This window comes from Periplaneta americana, chromosome 10 (genome assembly GCF_040183065.1).
Source record: "Periplaneta americana isolate PAMFEO1 chromosome 10, P.americana_PAMFEO1_priV1, whole genome shotgun sequence".
Taxonomy (NCBI): Eukaryota; Metazoa; Arthropoda; class Insecta; order Blattodea; family Blattidae; genus Periplaneta; species Periplaneta americana.
In genome coordinates, this window is record NC_091126.1 from 48,437,409 (window position 1) to 48,461,556 (window position 24,148).

General features: G+C 36.8%; 1 protein-coding gene across 4 annotated transcripts in view; it reads left to right on the forward strand.

Moving 5' to 3' along the window:
- CaMKI (Calcium/calmodulin-dependent protein kinase I) overlaps nucleotides 1-24,148 on the forward strand; it is a 940,598-nt gene that overhangs the window by 559,021 nt on the left and 357,429 nt on the right. For 2 of the 4 annotated variants that reach the window (XR_011334309.1, XM_069837369.1), the window contains exon 3: nucleotides 17,905-17,967. The exons of the other annotated variants lie outside the window; for them this stretch is intronic. Coding sequence is in view for 1 of the 2 variants with exons in the window: in XM_069837369.1 (XP_069693470.1) it covers nucleotides 17,905-17,967 (63 nt within the window). In the remaining variant the exon portion in view is untranslated. The remainder of the gene's footprint in view (nucleotides 1-17,904; nucleotides 17,968-24,148) is intronic. 4 annotated transcript variants of the gene reach the window in all.

Genomic DNA, 24,148 nt, shown 5'->3' on the forward strand with positions numbered 1-24,148 from the left:
TAGAGATCGCAGATATACGCATAATGACATGAAGCGTAGAATGGATATGAGTTATTCTCGAGTTTCGCAGCAATTCCTGTCCATGGAAAATATCACTGCTATGTTTCATATTTACTATATAAATTTAATTTTAAAATAATCAATAGAACACAGAGAACAATTGGGACAATATTTTAATTTATTGTGCTTCAAATATTATATATATATATATATATATATATATATATATATATATATATATATTATTTCCATAAGCCAGTTGAAGTACTTGCAAATAAAAATTGTCCACAATCACAAAATTGAAGTATAATCGCTTTATTACTTCGCAAATGGTGGGAAGATTCAGATGCTCTTGTTTGAAAACTAACACCTACTAAATTAGTATCAAACCTATGCACTTTACATGCTCACTGTGAAACAAACTTAGAAAGTAATTTTCAAATGAGTCATAGAATATTGATGTCCTTGGTGTCACCTAATGTGTCTATGGTAATTTATATATTTGCAATTTGTTGCTGGACTCTACTGTAGAGTGTGCTGTTATCAGAGCATATTCATCCCATACATATAGCAGGAAAGAAGAAGAATTGCTTTAAAGTGTGTGATTGTGCTTCAAGTGTTGCATATATAAAGGTAGTTTAGGTTAACTGTATGTCCTTTGAGTTAATATTTTGTTAGTAATAATAATACTGAAATGTCAATTATTTGTTAGTAAATGTACCATTTGTTCCTTTGTTTTTATAACATAACCTCAACTTATTACAGGCATTTTTTAAATTATAAAAAATCTAAACATAATCAAATGTCCCCTGAGTTACACTACTGTCCTTTGTGTTACCATAAAATAGGAACCAAAATGACTGGGTATCACCAATCATATTAACATTTCAATTAAATGCTAATTTTATATTTCTGATCCTCTCTATTGCTCCGAACTCAGAGAATGACTCGTATAGTAATTTATAATAATGTAGCGGAGTCGGCAGGCAAATCAATTAACCATTTCAGTTTTGACTTAAAGACTGAAATACAGGAAGTGTTTAAGCATGTCAATAAACCGGTGATTCAGAAAATTGAAAAATAAGAGTTGGGCCTACATTATTCATATTCGTTGTTTGTAAATTTAAATGACTTGGGTATTCAACCCAGCAAATATTGTAAATAGCAATGTCAGTGTTTGTCAAAGTGCTGGTGTTAGTAATACGTGGACAGTACATAAAAGGACCAAATAACAAAGTGTTGAGTCTAATAAAGTTTAACAGGGTTAATAACCCTGCCACGACAGTATCTACAACTTGCCTGGATTGGCTCACTTGTAAAGGAGGCCCTACCTTCAGCACAGGAAGGTCTATATGGGAAGTCACGTCTATATCGTACGTACACTCAGCGGCAAAAAGAATGGGCCGGCCGACAATTTCTAAGTTCCAGAGACATTCATTGCGCATGCTCGTCTCGTCAAAGCCGTAGTTCACTAGGTAACACATATTAAACCATTTAAATTTGCTGTATTTTGTTTAAGAGTCTAAACTATGTAATAAAATCGAATGGCGGGTTCATTCCAGATATACCAGGGCCCTTGAAGAGTGAAATAGTAATAAAATTGATAAATACAAAATCAACCGGAGCGAATATGAACAGGAAAACCACGTATTATGCCGAACTGAAATTAACAAGTCACAGTAGCGTAAGTCGTTACGGCATTGGTCTATTGAACAAGTTGATAGTAGTAGCTCAAGGTTCGAATCTTCCCCAATCTTCTTTTTTTTTAATTACAAATTTGCCATCATATGTGTCTCGCAAAACTATAATTATGTGGCGATATCTCTTAGAACATGCCCAAACTCTAATAAATAATAAACCTCCCTCTCTCTTTCAAGCAATACTGCTATCTGTTAATACAACGGAAAACGATATCCAGAAGGAACACTTTTCTTCCAGGAGGATAATCATCCCATACACACCGCCAACCGGATTCAAAGATGGTTTACGAGGAGGCGTGATGTCGACCGAGTCGACTGGCCTCCAAATTCACCAGATATGAATCCGATTCAAAATTTGTGGGCTGCAGTCAAAAGGATCTTACGCTCTAATTGGGCAGAACAATCACCCGTTCGGACACCTGAGAAATTGTGGGACAGAGTTCTAGATGCGTGGGAGGAGATGGCCAAGAATTTAGACCTGTTCCATAATCTTGTGGACTCCATGCCGCGCAGAATGAGGGCAGTTGTTGACACTAGTGGTTTGTGGACGAGACACTAGTCCCCATCACAGGCCTTGTTTTGTTAATATATTAAAAACTTGTTTGTTTTTTTAATTTAATTATTTATTTGTGTTTCATATGCGTCCGGTTCTTTTTTAAGATGTGAAACAAGTATTTTTGTGTATACAGGTCAGGTCTCACCTATTAATAGCCAACAGGTGATGGGCAACAATATTTTTACAAGGCAGGCATAACGAAATTTGTTAACAAATGCCATTTCACATTTAAACTAATAAATTAAGTAAAAGTTAAAATTAAAAAAAAATAACTTTACCTTACTGGGAGGCGAACTCACAACCTCTGGTAAGGATGTTAGACTTCTTACCACTGGTCCACACACTGCTCGTAAAGTTTATTACATTATAGACGGACGACTTTCTATGCAGAGACACCACAGCAATGCCTTGCAGTGGGTTACGTTTACACGAGTGAACCGCGCGATAGAACACGTTTACACGAGTGAACCGCGCGATAGAACTTAGCATTTCTATCGACCAAGAGTCTGCCCATTCTTTTTGCCGCTAAGTGTACATACATACATACATACATACATAATACATACATACATACATACATACATACATACATACATACATACATACATACATACATACATACATACATACATACATACATTATTCAGTGCAGAGCTATTCATTGCTGTCTGCTAGCTGGTCCGTGACACTGGCAGTATAAATTCAGTATTTCTCAATTGCGTCGACAACGACCTGATGGAATTGTTGACAGGGAAGAGGAGATTTTAAATTTGGTCGAGGATAACTTGGGCCGAAGCAGTCGCCTTATTTTGCAATACGTAGTCTTTTGTTTACAGCTCACGTCGAATGAGTTTAATGTCTCCGTGTGGAATCTTGGGCACTGCGACGTTGCCAGCGAGTTTAAATTTTGATGTAATTATTTAATTAACCATACACTTAATCTCAAAACGTATAATAGATTTTTCGTTTATTTTCATGTAACCTATCCCTCCTTTCAATGCGCAGAGTCATATCGCTTCCACCCCGTACATAAAATTAATTAAAATAATAACCCAGAAATGAAGACGTCATCCAAGCAACCAATAGGATTTTAAAACCCCTCTCATTTTAAATGTGGTGGATGCATTTATTTTTATTTAAAAGTTCATCCAGGATAGGATTCACGATAGAATCATAAAATAGAAACCAATATTCAACCGATCAGAGAAGATTCCTATATTCAGTTTTTATGTTAACATAGGCAAGGCATGGGCGCTAATAACCCGATTGAGTCACTGCAGACAACACCTTAACTCCCCACTCCACCTTCCCCAGCTGAGACAGTAAAGTTTTAGTGCGGTACGAGTAGACGGGAAGATCAGTGACGGTTTGTATCAGGGGAGTATCATATCTTTTACGAAATTTCGACTCTCACTGGTCGCCTAAAATCCACCACTGTTGCACAGAGCCTTACTCTGAATTTGTTCATAAGGCGGTGTAAGCGAAAAGGACATGGGCGGAGGTTTCTCCGTCCCTTTCACTTCCCCTCTTACGACCAGGGCTGCCATGTCCTTTTCATGTAGGTAAGATTGTGTATGAAATTGTAGATTCAGACACGTCGCTATCAATGCAGCAAACAGTTTGAACTATTTGCTCAAGTAATATTCTTATCAGTATTAAGTTTCTTCGGAGGTTCGCGAAGTATTAATTTTATTTATTTATTTTTATATTTTTGAGGTCGTGTGGCTAAAAAGGTTTCATAAAGACTACCCTATTCTACATACAAGTTGCCATTCAAATCTCCAACATGATGCTTCAAGTTTTGGAAGACAGTTTAAGACTTGGAGTATCAAAATCAATATAGACAATATTGCCATTTTCTCCTCAAATGGCCTAAAAAATAATAACTCACTTGCAACAATCACTGTTTTTAACAAACTGGTTCCATGGCTTAGACGTCACTAAGAAAAGCACTCGTCTCTTGAAGGAACATACGGAAACAGTAGTTTACAGATTTTCTCTCTCTATTCAATTACACCATTTCATTGTTCAAATGGCAATTAAAAAATAATACCAGTCTTTATCTTACTATCGTACGTCTCACTATGATCTACGCTTGTCGAATTTTTGGCAATCACACACAGAAATATAACTGTAGACCATCACATAAGTGTCAAAATTGGTGCCTGCAAATTATGGTCGAGTACTTGACACGATATAACACAACGTACGTACGTAGGCTATAAATTTCGACATGCCACTAGTCGAATCGCACTTGAGGGACCTCGTCACATCCTCATTTACAAGACTACACCTTAATCAGATAACTCAGCCCCCACCGTCAGCTCCAGGACAGGAAAATCTTCACAAGCGACCACTTGATGCGCTGTATGACTAAAAGCAGACAAAACATGTAAATAGTCTATATTGTATAATACGTAAGTAATGCACAGTGCTAAGTAACAAAGAAAAACTTGGCAATCTCTGGTTACTTGTACACAAGACAGTAAAGAAAGGTAATCCTCGGTGTCATCTCGCTTATCTGTATCACCAGTTCTATCCACGCTAGATAAACGTGCAACCGATAGAGTGTATTTAAATAAGCAATAAGAAAAGAGCGAGAGAGAAAGAAAGTGTGTGTTTTCCTGCATGAATCCGAAGGAACTTGGTTCTTAAGAGGCTAAGCAATTGTGATAATTAAATGAATCATAGGCGTTAATTATGAAAATGTTTACTGTGAAAGGAAAGATGATAATGAAAACTCACTATAATTATTAACAATTAATATTAGAGGAGAAAAATTCGCTCCGACGCCAGGGAGCGCTTAGTACGTAGAACCAAGGAATCGGGTTCGATCCCCGGCGCCGGAGCGAATTTTTCTCCTCTAATATTAATTGTTACCATAACAGATATATTCTGTAGGACCAAAAAAATAATCTTTAGTAAATGCCTCTAGCAACAGTGCATATTCCTGTACAGATTACTGTGTACATTACTGTGGAATCCCGGTCACCATGTCACTCAACTGAGTGCGCTCCTTGCATAATGGCAGTTGACTTAATAAAATGTCAACATACGTGCCCAACTTAGAGTCAGGCCACAAAGGGAAAAACACTTGAGGAGGGGCTTTCGATCCGGTGCTGTGGATTGGACTTCGGCGTAGCTCCATGGTGAGAGCGCTTGGTACGTAGAACCACGGACCCGGATTCAACCCCCGGCGCCGAAGCGAATTTTTCTCCTCTAATATTAAGTGTTACCATAATAGATATATTCAGTAGTGCCAAAAAAAATAATAATCTTTAGTAAATTCACTATAATTAGGAAGTTAATCATTCCCATAAAGAAGAGGAGTAGAGCAGAGGAAGCAAGAGCTGTCTTGTGGCCTTATCATGCGCCATGGCTATATCATCAATCGGTATGAAGGGAGAAAATAGGTTTCGGACTGAGCTGAAATTCGGCGTCGGTAGATTCGTGTAATATTAACGTCCACCACCCCTCATGTGCCAAACACTTTTTGACCTCCCATTCTTTCCCCTCTCCCGCAATTCACATGCCAGATCTATTAGCTGCCTGCAATTAAGGAAGAGGAGAGTAGAGGAAGTGGGGAAAAGAGGGGAATATAGGAAATTAAGAGAAGAAAAGCTAAGTAGAGGAAATGGAGAATAGAGGAGTGTAGAGAAACTGGAGGAAATGAAGAAAAGATGAAAGTGGGGAAATGGGCTGTAAAAGAGAAGAGTGGAGGACATGGGGGAAACGAGGGGAGTAGAAGAAATAGAAGAAACGAGGAGAGTAGAGGAAATGGCGGAACAAGTAGAGGCGATGGAGGAAACGAGGAGAGTTGAGGAGATGGGAGAAACAGAAGAGTATATAAGATGGGGAAACGAGGAGAGTAGTGGAAATGGGTAAACGAGGAGAGTAAAGGAAATGGGGAAAACGAGGGCAGTAGAGACGATGGGAAAATCTAGGATAGTATAGGAGACGGGGAAATAAGGAGAATAAAGGAGATGGAAGAAGCTAGGATAGTAGAGGAGATGTAGGAAGCGAGGAGAGTGGGGAGATGGAGGAAGCGACTAGACAGGATTTGATGGAAAGCGAGGAGAGTAGAGGAGTTGGGAGAAACGAGGAGAGTAGAGGAAATGGAAAAAACGAAGAGAGTAGAAGTGTTTTGGAGGAGAGGAGGGGAACCTGGGGAAACGAGAAGTATAGAGGAGATGGTTTTAGAATGTAAGCTTTCACGGCCGGTGTCTGTGATGATTTTCCGGACTGAGATGCCGTGGTCTACCAGCAGACCACGGCATCTCAGCCCGGAAAATCTTCATCACAGAGACTGAATTTTCTTTGCGATGCACCAATATTTGGACTCATCTTGAAAAACATAAATCAACAACTAAAACAAAGACGTTTGAAACAGTAACTGATCGTTGATCGAACCGTACATGCAAGCACAAGCCCGCGCAAACTAAATTAATAAGTAACCGAGAGAAGAGGAGACTTGGGCTCGATGCCTTGATACTAGCCCACCGCACAAAACCGCTTCGCAAGCAGCACGGCCCGGCCCGCGTAGTGACGTTACGGACTTGTTCCGTGCGAGACTGTGAAGGCCAGTGCGGTAGCAGCTCATGGGCTGGGCCGTTGTGCAGGTCTCTGACTTAGACTACCCCCAAGACTACCCAGTCCCCTTAAGAATTCGGATTTAGACCATGATTATTACAAGGTAACAAACCTTTCTTCTAACTGCACTTGTAATTCGACCGACATTTGTGTGATTTATGATTGTCGTGACCGTCGTTGTAGTGATCGTCATCACCGCAGTTGTAGTGATCGTCATTACCGCGTTGTAGTTATCGTCATCTCTTTCAGCGTAGTGATCGTCGTCTCCATCGCCATAGTAATCGCGGTTTCTATTGTTGTAATGATCGTTGCCTCTGTTGTTGCAATGATCGTCGTCTTGCACAACATCAAATCCTCGAAAAAAAAAAAGCATCCAACTTCCATTTCCTTTCGAAGTATGTCTTTCCTTTAGAAGCAAAATTATACAAATAATTTCGAGTAGTGACTATCTTCTTAAAGAAAACCAAACTAGGCCTATGTAGTCTCCTTTCACAACAGCGGGTACCTAGAAAGTTGATCGTTTCCTCTATGTCTCCAGGATTAATATGCCGAAACTGAGGATTACGCCGATGAGTTAAATTTTCTCCTAGGTGACCATAGAGTTGAGTTGAATGTACACTGCACTAGAAACGTGATGATTAAGAGGGTAATGGTGGAATTCTGGTAAGAAAAACAAGATAATCTCGCGAATATCTTCCTTATTTTCCACAAATTCCACCAGGCAATTTTCGAAGTTTGAATCCGGGTTTCCAAAATGTAAAGCCGACGTTTTACCCGATCGACTAACAGCGACGGAAATGTTTATATTTAAGTTAAGACCTAATTTTATTCGTATAAAATAACTCCTCTTCAATGGCACAGTACCTCGTCTTTTATAATATTCAAAACGCCGAAGTTACATGAGTGTTCCATCACATACTCAAGTTTACTTGCACACACAACTACTATAATTTTGGCCATTATCTTGATTTTAAAGTACGTTCGTATTGCGATTACACACTTCAGCTATGATGATTCGTGGTCAAAGTTTATTACAACTTTGCTTCATTGGATAGTTACTAACACTGATGCAAATATTTCTCTTTTGTTTAATGTTTTAATTGCTAATGGATCTTTAATACACGTGATGCAATGTTTGTACGGGTATGTAATAGCCTTTGTGGAATTGTATTATATTCTGCTGTTGTATTGTATTGTATTTTATTGTAATTGTGTTGTATTGTATTGTATTCTAATTATTTTATTGTATGTATTTATATATGGCATTGTATTGTAATGTCTGTATTGTTTGTATATAGTATTTGTGTATGTATTGTATGTATGGATATGTGTGTGATATAAAATTCATATGTATGAGAGGGAGCTGTAAGGTATATATGGGACATAAACAAAAGCACGAGAGCATATAAAATATACCACGTTTTCGATTTTAATGTAGGTTATTATTTCTGCCTCCAATTTGATCTGTATATTTACTTGTTGATTTCACATGTCAGAAGTCTCTTTGAGGTTCCTCTGTTACACATATTAACATTTTAAAATTTCTCTCTACACCCATAGATACCCGAAAAATTACAAATCAAACATAAACACGAATAAATCCACTTAATCCTCGTCCTGTTCTTTCTTACGTATGCGTGATTCTTTGTACCACTAACGTGACACACACTTCCGTATTTTACGTTTCATAAAATTACGTTTACGCCTCTAGAAATTCCTATCCGGTCAGCATGTTCACAGCGAAAGACAGGTGCAGATGGCTGTCACACGCTGGTTCCGATCACAGGCGGCACACTTCTACGACGCATGGATACAAAAGTTAATCCTACGATATGACAAAAGTCTCAATTTCGGTGAGGAATATGTTGAAAAATTGCTCAAAAATTGCTGTATCTGTATCAATAAATTTTTATATGAAATTGCGATTTATTTCTCTAAACGTCCCCGGGGAAACATACTTTCTGGACGCGGCACGTATTCAGGCAAGGCATAATCAGAGACTTAAATTCACTTAAAACTTTACGCAGTCTTACAATGTTGCAATGTTATTATCTCACTTGTATTTGGACTGTAATAATACGAAATATTCGTAAGCTTATTCCGTGTGAGTTTTTCAACCCTAAATAATTTCCATTTTCAATTAATTGATATTTTTTTTATTTTAGTGACTTAAATTAAACACACAAACAGGTTTGTTTCAATTAAATATATTTTTAACTTATTTTCATGTTGCGTGCAAAGAAGAATATCAGTAACATCATGCTAGTTTGAATGTGGGATAGAATTGTTCATTAAAATGTCTGTTAAAGATTCTGGTTCATTATTTGTCCTAAGATTCTCATTCGGGAGGTCCATGGTTCGATTCCCGGACCGACCAACCAGACTGTGGTTTTTCCGTGGTTTTCCACAGTTACTTGGACAAATTTCGGGTTTAAATTTTCATTGTCACGGTCCATTTTCCCCTACCCTCCCTTGTAGGAAAAGAATTTAGATTTCATATCATTCATCTTCTTCATCTCATTCCATAGACATATTCAGGTCAAGACGCATGTCTTCGTCCGCTTACCGGGGGGGAGGGGCGTTCTCTCCGCAACCGTTCCTGGGTTCCCAGCTTACCGCAATATGTCTGCCAGAATTCATTCCTTAAGAGCACTTCCAAGGCCGCTTCGACACTTTGGAAGGGTCGTTGGTATGGATCCTGTGCTGCTTAGTCACCTTGGCGGTATGAACTTAGGACGGTGGTAGGGGGCCCCCATTGGGTGAGCGGGTGAGGGTCACATGCGGCCAGTGGGCTGGTACACCTCATCCTCATTCATAGCATAAATTCGGGGTGCACAATAGGCCTTAGTATGGCCGATGTGCGAAAGATCGTCCCTAACCCGCCCCTAGCCACCGTTACCTAACCTAACCTAACATGAGGTATTTATAGGGGGTAACGAAACTTTGTGCCCACTCTGTATATAAATTATATATAAAGTTGTTTTGGAAAGAATGCATAAAAATAAGGAATAAATCAACGAGAAAAATAATGTAATTATTCTTTTAATGTATAGGCTTTTATGAATTATTTTTGTATTTTATACAAACTCGTAAACTTTCAGAAGGGCGGAACATCTGGTCATTATGGTCATCATGAAGTAAGACTACTTAGGACAAATAGTACAAATAAAACCAGAAAGACAAACAAATTCTTACGATAGAAACCTATTCCTCTAGGAATCGAACCCTGGTTCACTGGAGTGCAGCTCAAAACTCAACCGCTTGAGCCACGCCGGACGATTTGAAAGTATTATGGAGTGCTATGAAGTCTTAAGATGTGAAATTTTTAAGGAAAGTTTATACGTAGGTAGCCTGGAATTAAATTAATGCCTGTGCGAAAAAGTTGCATAGAATAACTGAACTGAGATTGAAGACTTTCTGTAACTCTCTATAACGCAAAATATCTAAAGATTGCGAATAATGTTTCAGTACGATATAAGACGGAAAAGTTATGTAAGAGAGAATTAAATCCCTAGCAACACTTTCTTCCACATGAATGCGCGCAGAATATTACACGAACATTATTTACTTCTCTACGTTCAAGTTACATAAAAATGAATGTAAATAATGTAATAACGTGACTCAAATCCAACAGGTGGTTAAATAAAATATAGACCCACGTAATAAAACAATTCCGTCATATAAATACTGGGCGATCGAAAAGTCTCTATAGCACATTTCTTTTAATCGTCGTTTTCTGTTAAAGTGTCATTAGTGTTATTGTCTCCTGTGTATATGGATGTGTTTTATGTAACCAAGGAACGAATGCCTTATTGTAAGAAAGTACTCAAGTCGTTTTTGTAAAATTTAGAGGAAGCTAATGAAACTGATCCTTCGGAAAACGTTTACATTTTTGCAAATAATAAACACATAACTTGTATGGTAAAATAGCTAAATGATCCTAAATTTTGCGTTCAGTTTTACATTTTACCTAAGAAAATGAAAGTTGAAATCGTTTGACTTAAGTCTCTTTTTACAATTAAAAATCATTGTTGGCATGTTTACTTTATTTATTCATTTATTTACTTTGTTAAATTTCTACACTAACATTAATTAAACATGTTTTTAAGTATAAAACATTATAAATCACAGCAAAGTTCTCATTCTTAGTAGACAAATTTTGCCACTTCATGTTCGATCAGTATTTGCGTCTGTAACTATTGGTCACTCCCGTATCGCATCATAAAATTCATCGTAATCTTCAGTAATAGCGATACACTTCCTTCAGGTCTCTAACTTTAAATTTGTTAATTGGCACTTTTCCTTTTGGATGTGCAGGGGTGTTTGGAAAAACGACGTTATGCCCTTTCCTTAACACTTAATGACACGAAAGCACGTCTCTGATTTACTCACCGACAAATACGGTCCTCATCTTTTCCCTAGAGCATTCAAAGTAATGAATTGTTGATATACTGAAAGAAAACTTCTTCCCACGAGTCAAGTCTGTTGATCCAGTGAAGTAGGCTAACCAAATTTTTGTACAAATAGACCCAGCAGAATTATTTCTTTTCGTGGTTACTTCATTCAGTAGGTTAATAATTTTTCTTTCATGAAGTGCTGGTAATTTCACAAAATTCTTTAACAGTTTAATATGAGATCAATCTTTGCCATCATAACAAGGCCTATAAAACTTCTAGCGCATAACAATGAACTCTTACGGGGAGGAACTGCTTTATTTTAAATCTTCCTGTTTCACTAAGGGCAAGACAAAATCTATATTTTATATAATTATTAATTTGCCCCGGGTAGTTATCAGCAAAGAGATGAAGTTCCCCAACTTCAGCAGAGAGATTGCGACTGATGGACAGTGATTTAGTAACAAAGGTATAGGCCAGGCATGCCGAGCCGGGGCAGATCTAGCCTTCAAACGAGGTGCAACAGTGACGTAGAATCTGAGAATACCATGCAGGCACACGCATAAAAGGTATTCTAAGTCACTGTCGTACCTCGTTTGAAGGCTAGAGTTGCCCCGGTTGGAGAAACCTGATATAGGCAATTCGTTATTTCGTGAAACCAACCTGTGCGTAAGGGGAAGAAGAAGGTGGACTGAAAACCTTCCCTCCCTCGCTACGCTTCGACTTGCAGCTATAGCTTGCTCACATACCCCGACCATAAGGTTGTTACTGTAAGCTACGGCACACTCATGCATTTGGTTTCACGAGATAACGAACGACCTATACTGTTTCATTGGAACCTGTGTTTGCATCCATGGTAGAAATACTATTTAGCTTGTTCAGTTTTCATGTTTCATATTACACATTGCGTGAGAAAATCACTTCTATCACCACAAGACAATGATTCGCAATTTTTTAGTTGGTTATTTAAGGCGATGGACCACTGAAATTTGTATTTTTGAAACTAATGGTGGGAATTTTTCTTCATAATTTTTAACCATCAAGTACGACTATGTCAATAAGTATATGGGCAAAGTTTCATATAGATTGGAAGAAAATGTAGGTGCAGAAATTAATGTAATTAAAAAAAATTGATACGCCACTGCTATCCATTGCATCTATTCAGTTTGTAAGATACAGTGGACTCTCCTAAGTTAGACTGAACATAATTGAAAGTTCAATCCAATAAGGGTGGTGGGTGTGGCGGGTGAAATGAATACAAATTCTTATTGGTTATCCATCAACGAATATAGTACCGGTACTGTACTTGCATTTCCTACACGCCCCGGGACTTGTGTATGCGCTTCTAGTACCACAGTGGGTTTCGACAGTTTCGTCTTACAAACGGCACAGTTCTCAAATAGAAAAAGAAGAGTTCATTAATTTAAAATCAGTGGTAAGCGAGGCGGTGGATGGGGAGATTTAAACTTAGCGCAAGCTTTTAAAAATGACGACATAAACACATGTTCTAGTGCGCGTAGGGGCACCAAAATACGAAAATATGCTATTTAAACTGCAGAGAATTTTTGACTGAAAAATAAAAAAAAATGTGAATTTCGATCCCAAAACAACACTTTTCAATGATCTATCGCCTTAACGACGTTGTATCAGGTAGTAGGTTATTTAGCGTCGATGTAATTGTGTTAAATTATATTTGGCGAGATGTCTTAGAGGAATCAATGAGATTACCTGACATTCGCCTAACAGTTAGGGAAAACCTCGGAAAAATTCTAAGCAAGTATTCAGGCCAAGCGGGATAAACAATTAGGCTCCTGCTTGACAACAGAGGCAGAAACAAAATACAAACGAAGGGGAGTCTCTATTTTCATATCTTACAATGTTAAATCCCTTAAGTTTGGGTGCACTTTTCTCAGAAGTTATTAAATATACAAATAAAAAATAGGGTATATGTAACGTAATTTTATGTATACCACCGGTTAAATAAATTTAAAATTCCATTAAGTGGTTGGCAATTTTTTTTTTTCATTGATATCATTTTTTCCATTAAGAATTACTACAAATTACTTTTTTATTTTTGCTTAAGGTAAAAATAATCTTAATTTTTTTAACCTACTGTGTAAAATGCCATCACATTGATATTGTATATTAATTTCAGCCTTCTGGGTACAATACTTTCTGAAAAAAGTGCACCAATGTCACAAAAATAAGAAAGTGCAGATAAATGGTATCTAAGTTTCCATATCTTGCCATGTTAAATTCTTAAATTCTGGCAGCACTTTTTTCAGAAGTGATAGAAGATACAAATGTAGGAAAAATAGGGCATATGTAACATACTTTTATGTACAGAATGGGCTAAATGAATTCAAAATTACAAAAAAGAAAAAAATTAATTGGCAACATTTTTTGCATCAAGAATTACTACAATGTTTTTGCCGAAGATAGGGCTAAAAGCTGAAAATTAGAAGAAATAAAATCCTACTATCATTGTGCACATATTAAACTACCGAAAAACGATAAAAACCAAAAATTCATTTCCCTGTAAAAATTCATTGTATAGACTCTCCTTAAAATGTAGTCAAGTCATTGGTTTGGTCTCTTTTTCATATTACATTGTAAAATCTGCTATTAATTTTCAACTTGTTATTGTGGCTCCTTTAGGACACTTTTCACACTGATACATCTATTCACCCATAGAGAATTCAATGTCACTATTAGCTGAAAACTGTAAAAAAAAAAAATATCATAGACAACTTTTCACAATAAGGCATTCAATTATATACTTGGATACAAAAATAAAATTAATGGATCTCTCATTTGTTGCATGTTCAAGCACCACTTCTGTAATGGTTATTGTCGTTTGCTGTGATGTGTATAATGGAGATAGTGTTCCATTCTAGTTCTCGTCTCCCCTGTACTAAATATAAAATGGATGTGACGATTTTGCACATGAGTTTTTATAATGTATGTTATTACATTGTTGATTTGTCCTTCTGTTTTGCTATCTCCTCCTTTCAGAAATTTACCTTGTCAAGTTTACTCATTTACCCGTGTGGGAAATTTAAGACTTGCAAACTAGACAGACATGTCAATATAACGTATTTACTCGAAAATAAGACCCCCATCTTTCACCAGATTTTTGTCTTTAAATTCGGGAGAGTCTTAAATTCGCATCGGATCTTAAAATCGTGTATATAAACATGAAAATGCAATTTGAGGACTTAAACTCCCTTTCTTTGCTGATTGATTTTTTCTTTCTGATTTCTCTAGTATCCAAACATGTTTGGTTGCACTGAGAACTCACGAATCGCAGCCCGCACTTCATTTTTCTCGGTAAATTCAAGAACATCCAATTTAAATGGAACAGTATAACTTTTCCGGGAATTCATTTTCTTATGCAGTATCCGAATCGCACAAGGCACTTGAAAGCACTATACCACTCAAGCGCAAGACTACCAGTAGTTACTGACTTTATGAGCTGTAGTGCTGAAAGACATGATCAGGTAGAAAGGATGAACGGAACGGCCAGCTTCCACACTCCTGCGATCTTATTGTTTTCGCTAAAAGTGAATGAAAGAGTGTGAAGTCTGTCTTTTGGCTGAACCTAACTCTATTCCACGTATCTTCGTCTATTGACTTAGGGATATAGGGCCATATTCATAGACATTCTTAGCGCGGGCTTCCGGTGGATGATCAGCGAACTACCGTTTTTCGTATTCATAAACCAGTGTTAGCGATATGATATGATATGATATGATGATATGATATGATATGATATGATATGATATGATATGATATGATGATATATGATATGACATATATGATATGATATGACATATATGATATGATATGACATATATGATATGATATGACATATATGATATGATATGACATATATGATATGATATGATATGATATGATATGATATGATATGATATGATATGATATGATATATGAATCTTGTACAAGTAATCAGTCGATAGCCGGGGCTAGTTTAGCATGCTCGTAGCGCGGGGTAGCGAAATGTCTGTGCATAGCACCCATATTGTATTCTCTTGGCAACGATTTTCTGAAAAACTTAGTTCCTCTCTCCCTTAGAATACGACACTAAAATTCTATTATCGGCATTTTCTTATGGGTCTAATATTCGCATACAAAATATTTTCATAAAACAATACTTTAAAAAATTAGGAGGGTCTTATTTTCGAGTAAATACGGTACTCTCACGACGTGAGGTCAGCACGATGCCGGGCTTGCACCTCAGGCAGCACATAATATAACATAATCATAGTGGACAAGTACCTTTGTATAGGATGGGATTGGAATTCATTACCTAGCATACAAGTGACGACAAAATTTTGTCACCCGTTGTGTAAATCACTTTGAGTTGTTCATTTTACTAACTTACAGAAGTAAAGATTGATGAATTATAAATACAGTGGCTCTTGAGATTTGTAATAATCAGAGACCGGAAGTTTAGGCATTATGAATCATTAAAATAGGTAGGCAAAAAGGCATCATAAATAGCTAAAATAGGCAGGCAAGAAGGCATTATAAATAGCTAAAACACGCAATAAGAGGCAATTACAAAAACCTTGCACTAGACCCACAACCTTGCACTTTCCACAAAGGGATTTCGGGAGCAAGAAAAGCTTTACATAAGTGGAATGCAAATTGAGATTTTCGACTCGATGTTGCAATTACTGTTGGAAGCAAAGAAATCTTCTTCCCAGTAGCCTTGGAAAGTGCATTTTTGTGTTTGGTTGTACTGATATGTTGCGATATGAAATACTTGGCTAGCTACAACAACGTCGCAATGAAAACTGAAAAAAAAATAAATAAATAACCGTTAAAAATAACGTTAGACCCGCACTCATTGTTGCCTTGTCAAATAAAGACAAGCGATAATTAAAACGCTTACTGTTACACATTTTTGCACGGCAGCACTCATTGTTGCAAAGAGAATATGAACTGACTGAAAAACAATAATATAAATTCGGTGAAGTCACTTTCATTGTAGCGGTTATAGAAATAAATTAAAATGTACCTGTAGGCAGTTTTTAATAAGAAATTAATAAATAATAGATAAATAATCAAATAAAGACAAAAAAGCATTTATTTTGTAAATTAGGCATTTATATTTAAAAAGGCAGAAAAGAACAACATAAAACTGTGACGTTTCAATCACAAAGATATAATTCGTACACATTTAAAAAAGGCATTCTGTCAAAGTTCCGGTCTCTGGAATAATAGTTGTGAATTTAGTGACGCTAATGACGGGCATTATGATGCAGTGGTTGGGACTGTATTTTTGGTGGGCGTGAAAAAAATAGATGTTTGCTTTAAGCAAAGTGTCTTAAAGAAAATTTTGGCTTCCTTGGAGATAGGCTGTTTTAATTTGTAAAGTTATAGGCAATTCATTATCTCGTGAAACTTACTGCGCGTCAGGGGAAGCAGAAAGTGGACTGAGAAGCTTTCCTCCCTCGCCACGCTTCTACTCGCAGCTAGCTAGCTCCATTACCCCTACCATAAAGCTTTTACTGTAAGCTACGGCACACACATGCATTTGGTTTCAAGAGATAACGAATGGCCTAAAGACTACTTCAGAACGTTTCAAGGAAGGTACAGGTTGTATGAGATTTTGCTAAATTTCTCAGGTTCAATCCAGAAGCGTACCTAGTAGGTAAAAAGTATTCGCTCAGTAGTATGTTACTCATACTTTCATGAAACATGTTTCTGAAAAAATTAAGTACGTTGCGACATCTGCTCACATTTGACTAAAATATTCAGTTATAAATGCATTGTATTTCCATATGAAATGCTACTTTACTAACAATATTTCGCAACATTAAGGACTTTGAAGTTCAATTCATTGACCTGCAAATTCGTCACAATAATTGTTAAATGACCTATTTAAATGCACATTTCTGGCATACCACGTTTGTTGATTACACAGAACCGCATGTGGTCGCTTCGGTGTAAAATGCATCCGCCGAACAACATTGAATGTGTACGCATTCCGATCATATATCTTCAGTGCTTGAAGAGCTTCGCTTTGTTGTACATTGCTGAAATCACACAACGAACTTTAATGTCTTACTTAGTTTATTGACTGATTTAAGTTGTTGCAAACTTGAGTCCCTTATGCTCCATAAATTGAAGTTCTGGTCTTGGACATTGAGGCAATGGTCATAATTAATTGAAGGATACTGTGTCTGCATATTTATTTCAAAAGTGTCACTATGCAACAAATTGCTTTTTATTGTTTCCACTCTAAGTTTCTTAATCTAGAGCCATACAGAGATATGTAAATAAAGTAGAGTGTTGTGAATGCACTGAGGAATGAGTGTATGCTGATCGATTGTAGGTTTTGCAGCTGTGATTCTAGCTGCAACTTGATCCATAGTGGCACCTTTAGCTTCTCTGTCAGGAACGGGTATGCCTGATTATAATACCTCATGCTCCAAGAAAACTCACAATCCTATCCTTTAGAAGACGGTTTTCCTTAATGGAAGCCGAAACATCAAAACCAACCTGTTCCGAGACACGAAAGCTCAGCACAGCATCTAGTCCTAGAGCCCAACCAGCAGATTTGCACAGTGCACAATTAGGCTAGGATGCCTTGATATGGAGGCTCTAATTTCTGATTTGTGGCGTTATTTCTTAGGTTCAGCGAACCGACGAGGAAGAATGAAGCGGGCTCGTCAGGAAATTCCGAGGAAACGCCCTGGTGAGTTCGGGAGATGTAATTGGCTCGGGGTCTAGAATTTTAATGTTATGAGCGTCTGCAAATATTTTGGTGGGCCATGCACGACTGGGGACTACTGGCATTGCATGGTGGAGATACTTTCGTCGGCATTGCAGTGCATTACTGTCGCACTGCGAATGGCATTGGAACCAGCATGTTTAACTACGGCATTTCCACGCCGGATGCCCGTGTTCAAATCTCGGCGTGTCAAAGTGGAATTCTCATGGGTATAGGCGGTCTTTAACAGGTTTTTCTCGGGATATTTCCGATTCCTCTAACATCGTTCTAACTTTTCTCCACTAGTTACCATCATTGATGCAGAGAAGTGCCTATGCTGTGATGTGACAATCAGCGGCGATCTTCAACTGAAGACTCTCATGGTTCACATTGGCATACACATGGGATAAACAAACCTGGGGAATTTTCTTTTATTGTATACTTTACTTTGTTAGACTTTTCCCACTTCTTTACATTTTTTTTCAATTTGCACACACTTATCAGCCAGCAGGTTTATCTACTCCTGTCCAGATTTACCCCAAACACATCGTCGAGATTTTTTTTTAACACAGGCTCTTGATGAGACACCCATGAAGTCGCTTATAATGGATGTTGTTTACATGGTTTTGAATAATTGCATAGTATGTTAGTGACGTAACTAGTTATTGTAACCCTGAGGGAATACTAGACTTGTCCGCGCTTTATATAACCAGGAAAAAGAAACAGTTATTGTAATTGTATTACGCAGTCATATTTCTGCCTAATTAAACACTCACTTATTACTTGATGTGGAAATATAATATAAAACATTGAAATTGCAATTGTGTTTGGCATGCTAAAGCATTTTACGAAGCTGAACAGATCTGAATATAAAAATGTATAACCACTGTTAAGAGTCCAACACAAAATTTATGTTTCAAATCACTTTATCGCAAAGAGATAATGCTTGATAGTCAAGGTCGGGACATTTCATATCACATATGAATATTTGACTTCGCCTTACTTGAAGAGTATTGCCATCATCACTAGTGATATTTTATCTCAGTAATACAAAACATGTTAGTGAGTAGCGCGTGCTCTTCCCAATGTAACTTGCGTGGTTCGATTTCCGGGTTGGTCGGAAATTTACCTCCATTTCACAGGACTGGGTATTTGTCTCTTTTGTAATTCCTGTGACTTCTCCGCGGTGGCCCTACTGTACTTCGTCCTAACTACACTGTCGGGGAGACCCGCCATGTGAGAGATGCCATTGTTTCTCCAAAGAAAGGCATAAATATATAGATGTTATTGTGGTACCTCGAGGAGAAAAAGAGAATATATATCAAAATATCATCCAGAAATAGGCCAACTGCTTAGTTTTAAATTATTATTTTTTATTTTATTACAAATGTTACAAAACATGGGTTTATAATAATAATAATAATAATAATAATAATAATAATAATAATAATAATGATTTATTTTAGCTGGCAGAGTTAAGGCCGTAAGGCCTTCTCTTCCACACAACCAGCAAAAAGTGTATATACATATGCATGAATTGTCTCCGTAATAACAGTAAATTAGCCACCAGCATAGCTCAGGCGGCTCAGGTGCTTGCCTGCCGAACCGGAGTTGCGCTCAGGCGCGGGTTCGATTCCCGCTTGGGCTGAATACCTGGTTGGGTTTTTCGAGGTTTCTCCAAACGTAAGTCAAATGTCAGGTAATCTATAGCGAACCTCGGCTTCATCTCGCCAATTACCATCTCGCTATCACCAATCCCATTGTCGCTAAATGACCTAGTAGTTGATACATCGCCGTTAAAATACAAGTAAAAAATTAGTAAATCGTATTTTAAAAGTCATCTAGGTCCTTATTTAGGCACGAATTATACTTGATGATTCCACGTTCAGCTTGAAACCATCTGTTCGTGAGTTCGCAATATAAACTAAGTTACGAAAGAGCTCAGATATGATAGTCTGATCATGAAACGAGTAGACCCGGGTTGAGATCCTGGTTGGGACAAGTTATGAGGTTTTCAGAGATTTTGCCTCAACCAATTGAAGCAGAATTACTGGGTAACTTTCGGCGTTGGGCCTCGGTCTCATTTCGCCATCATAACTATACTTCCCTTCTTTCATCATGATTATCATCGTCATCATCATCATCATCATCATCTCTATTCTTTTCCCATGTTTTGGGCTTGATCCGCAGCCACCACCGAACTTTTTTCCCGTGATTTGTGGTCATTAGTTGTTATTGGTAGTGCTATGTACCGTAGGCTCTACACTGGGGCTCATATTGTTCGTAGAATCTGGGGTTGAGAGGCCGTATTGATGCTTACGCGGAAAGGTAAAAGGATTCTTTAGGCTGTAGGGGGAGTTCGGTGGCGGCCTCGGGGGAATCTGTAGCGCGGGGAGCCTATATTATTCAATTCCGGGTAGTGAATGGGGCTTACCCAAGCTACCTACGTGCGAGATCAGTCTCCAAACCGTACCCCTCCCCTCAAGGGAGACTAATAGATACGTTTTATTGACTATTCTTCTAAGTTATGGATTATATGAGTACATAGTATTACAATTTGAGAGGCTCCTATAAATCACTTTACTCCCAATACTTACTTTACAGCGGTGCTGTTCTTCTCGCGATAAACTGCCACATACTAAATGAAAAATCTCAGTCATCCGGAACGGACAGAAGACTTCCTCTTATCATAAAGTACAGTGAGCTGTTCTGCTAGATAACATGTTTTTATCTTATTGCTTAATTTAACAACTCTTTTAACACAACGTCTACTCAACTTTGATTAATGGTAGAAGCAGCTAGAAAATAAGGAAAATTGACAAGAAATGAACGTGGCATGATGTAAACGAACTGAGAAATTCTGCGATGTACCTCAGAATAACCGGCCTCAGGGACAGAACTTCGTATTTAAAGTTCACAGCAGCAATTTCGAACATCACATACATACTAATAGGAAAATATTTTACGACTGGATTTTGTAGTGGTATGTTTCACTGCCGTAAACATTTATTATACAAGGAGGGAGGGTAGTATAACGCGTGTTAAATGATAGTGCATCCCTTTTTGCATGTTTGTCACGACAGAAGCTATAATATAATACCATTCGTGTGCTCATTCAGACCGAAGATCACGCGTGTCATCGTTGAGAATGAGGGTTGTCCAGAATCTATATGGTCATATTATTACCTCAAAAAGTAACGTTAATTCTTTATTTATAACGAAGGCTGTTAATGTGCCACGAAGAACGCTTATTTCATTTCCTTCTCAAAATAATAAGTATAATGTAAAAGGCAAGTCATTAAAAATTGAATGTGGTTTCAAAGAAATATGGGTTTTCAGCATACCTGATTTCCAGAAATTGCTTTCGGCGCTCCATTTTGTTTGTATTTTTGCTTATACAGCAGCCTCTCGTAACCTACTGGTCAGATTTCCCTTATATTTTGAATTTACGAATAAATTACACTAGAAATTATAGACCGTAAATAGAAATGGGCCACGGACCACTTCCTTTCCCCCACTCTTTTCTCTTCTACTATCACAAAGAAATTGCTAATTTCTTAGATATACCTATAATATGGTAATAGGGGAAAATAAATATACTGTAAGTTCACAGGGCTAACGGCTTCGAAGCTGGGTACCTGGTTCTAATGAAGTGCATAGGAAGCAATATAACATGGGGGCATGAGATAGTTCCTCTGCCTGCCATAATAAAATTCACTTCAATTAAATTCCCCAACGTAAAAAAAGACCTTAAATAATAATTTCTACCAAAATTAATGGACCGTTGTTAGAAAAAAAAAAAAGGATTTACTTCAAAATCGGCACTGATAATTGTTTTTATTGCAGATTTATTCTCTTGTATAGGCTTAGGCCTACGTAATGAAATTCTAGACGGTACATTTCAAAAGTCTTCCTCTTTTTAAAAGAACCCGGACTCTCCCATCTTAACCTGTGTTAAATTAATCGTTTTTCATTAACCTTTCCTCAGAAACTATTTGGAGTACAGAAGTGGCAGTTATACAACTTATTTCTAACACTTCATTGTTAATTTAACAGGATTTTTTTTAATAAAATAAAATCTCGAAGTTGTGAATTTTGTCGTATAATGCAAATTTGAATATTATTTGTGATACATTTATAAGGTTAACTCGTTTTTAAATTTAAATTTCACAAAAGTCTGTTTTGTCGTCGTGCACTACGTTATAATGAATGACCTCTGAAGTTGGAAGTAATTCTTACAGGTAGAGAATGACAGAAGGATTTATTTTGTACAGAAAATATAAATTTACGGAAAATTACCTTCGATATTTTCAGTGCATCCCAGCTGCATATGGCGGATTCTTAATTTTTTATGGCTGTCTAGATGTGAGTAGTGTACATGTTTAATATATCGTTGAAAAGGTTGAATTTAAGAGAATATAGTGCAGTTAAAGAATAATAATTGAAATTTTCACCGTTTTTCAAGGTGACCCTCAAAATGTTTAGGTCTACATCACCTCAGGTGCATATGGCGAGATTTTACATATTTTTTAGCTCTTCGGAAATGAGTAGTGTGTATGTTTCATATACCGTTGGAAAGAGGAAATTTCATGGAATACAATCCAGTAAAAATAAAAAGTGAAAATTGTCATTATCTTTCAAGAAAGGGCGCAAATAGTCATAATTGCTGTCGCGCCCTTTTTAAACCCCACTAACTAGCTCTTTCAAGATCAAGGTTCCCTTAATAAATAGTTTATTAATGATGGCCCGAATAAAAAGCTAGACACAAAATGTAAGGCTTAAACTTAGAGTCATTTAAATTGCTTTGCAAGATTAAATAATCCCATTTGTTATGGAAAAGATAAAAAGAAAGACATCTGTAAACATTTCATATTTGTTGTATTTATACCTTCAACTGAAAACATCTTCAGGCAAGCAGTTTAGAGCTTTGAAGTATCTGCACGAATTGCATTGTAAAATTAACTTAAACCTAGCCATTATGTAAACAGAGTATGTAAAAGAGAATTTTTGTGTAAAAATGAGTTATTCTAAATGTCACAAAATATACAATTACAATCTCTTCCTCGCCAGAAATAATTTAAAAGCAAGAGAAGATATATGCAACGAAATAGGTCCCTATTTGTAATGAATTACACTGCATTACTTGTTCTTCACTGTCGAACTACTTTTTGTATTCACGGGTGAATGGCGATATATATATATATATCCATCTCTGCAACGGTACATTACAAGTAAGGGCATTCCTTGTTTCGTAATTACGTAATTCATTTCTAAATGAATAGCATTCCTCATTTTTCTTAATATACATTAAAACTTCGTAAATATATAAGCTGAAAACTGTCATAATTTTTTTTAATAAAGAGAGGTCTACACGACGCTCTTCTATACGAAGACTTTGTTAATATTATTAAAGCTTTCTCCTGCAATAACAATATATCATTTATAGAGAAACTATTGCCATAAATAAGAAGGCCGTAGCGGAAAATACTTTCAAATAGAGCAAAATAAATATTCCACAAAATACAGAGTAATTTTATCCACCAGACTTCTCATTAAAATATTACTCTGTATAAACGTTTGCTAATATAATCAATATGGTCACTCCTTTTTAACTTGGAATCTATATACATTCCCAGCAGCTTCACAGATTCACAGCTTGGATTGTTCTGAATATTGTTTAAACAAAATATTAATCTGTGTTTTTTCTTTATCCACAAAGAAACTGTTGGCTTTAAATCATGTTAAGACTGCATCAATGGTTACACTCGAAAGCAGTTGCAATTCATTAAAATCTTTATGAGTTGATAAAAAAAGTTGAACCATCAGCATAAATAATTGATTGAACATCAACATTACCACAGAAGTCATTAATCATAATGAAAAACAGAAAGGAGCCCAAAATTGAGCCCTGAGGCACACCGTAATTTACCAAGCGATATTAGAAAAAGTACCATTAACTTCAACTTGTTGGCTTCGACCACTTAAATAAGATTTAAAAAACTATACTCAGTTATTGTGTATTTTAATTCTATTGTGTTCAGTAAATAAAATCTTTTCTTCTCTATTATAATAATCCATTGTTTCAAAGTTAATGCCTTCAAACAGAATTTTAGTTGGCAATAGTCAGTAGATAGTCTTCTTTCCTATAAGGCCTACTAATTTTTTA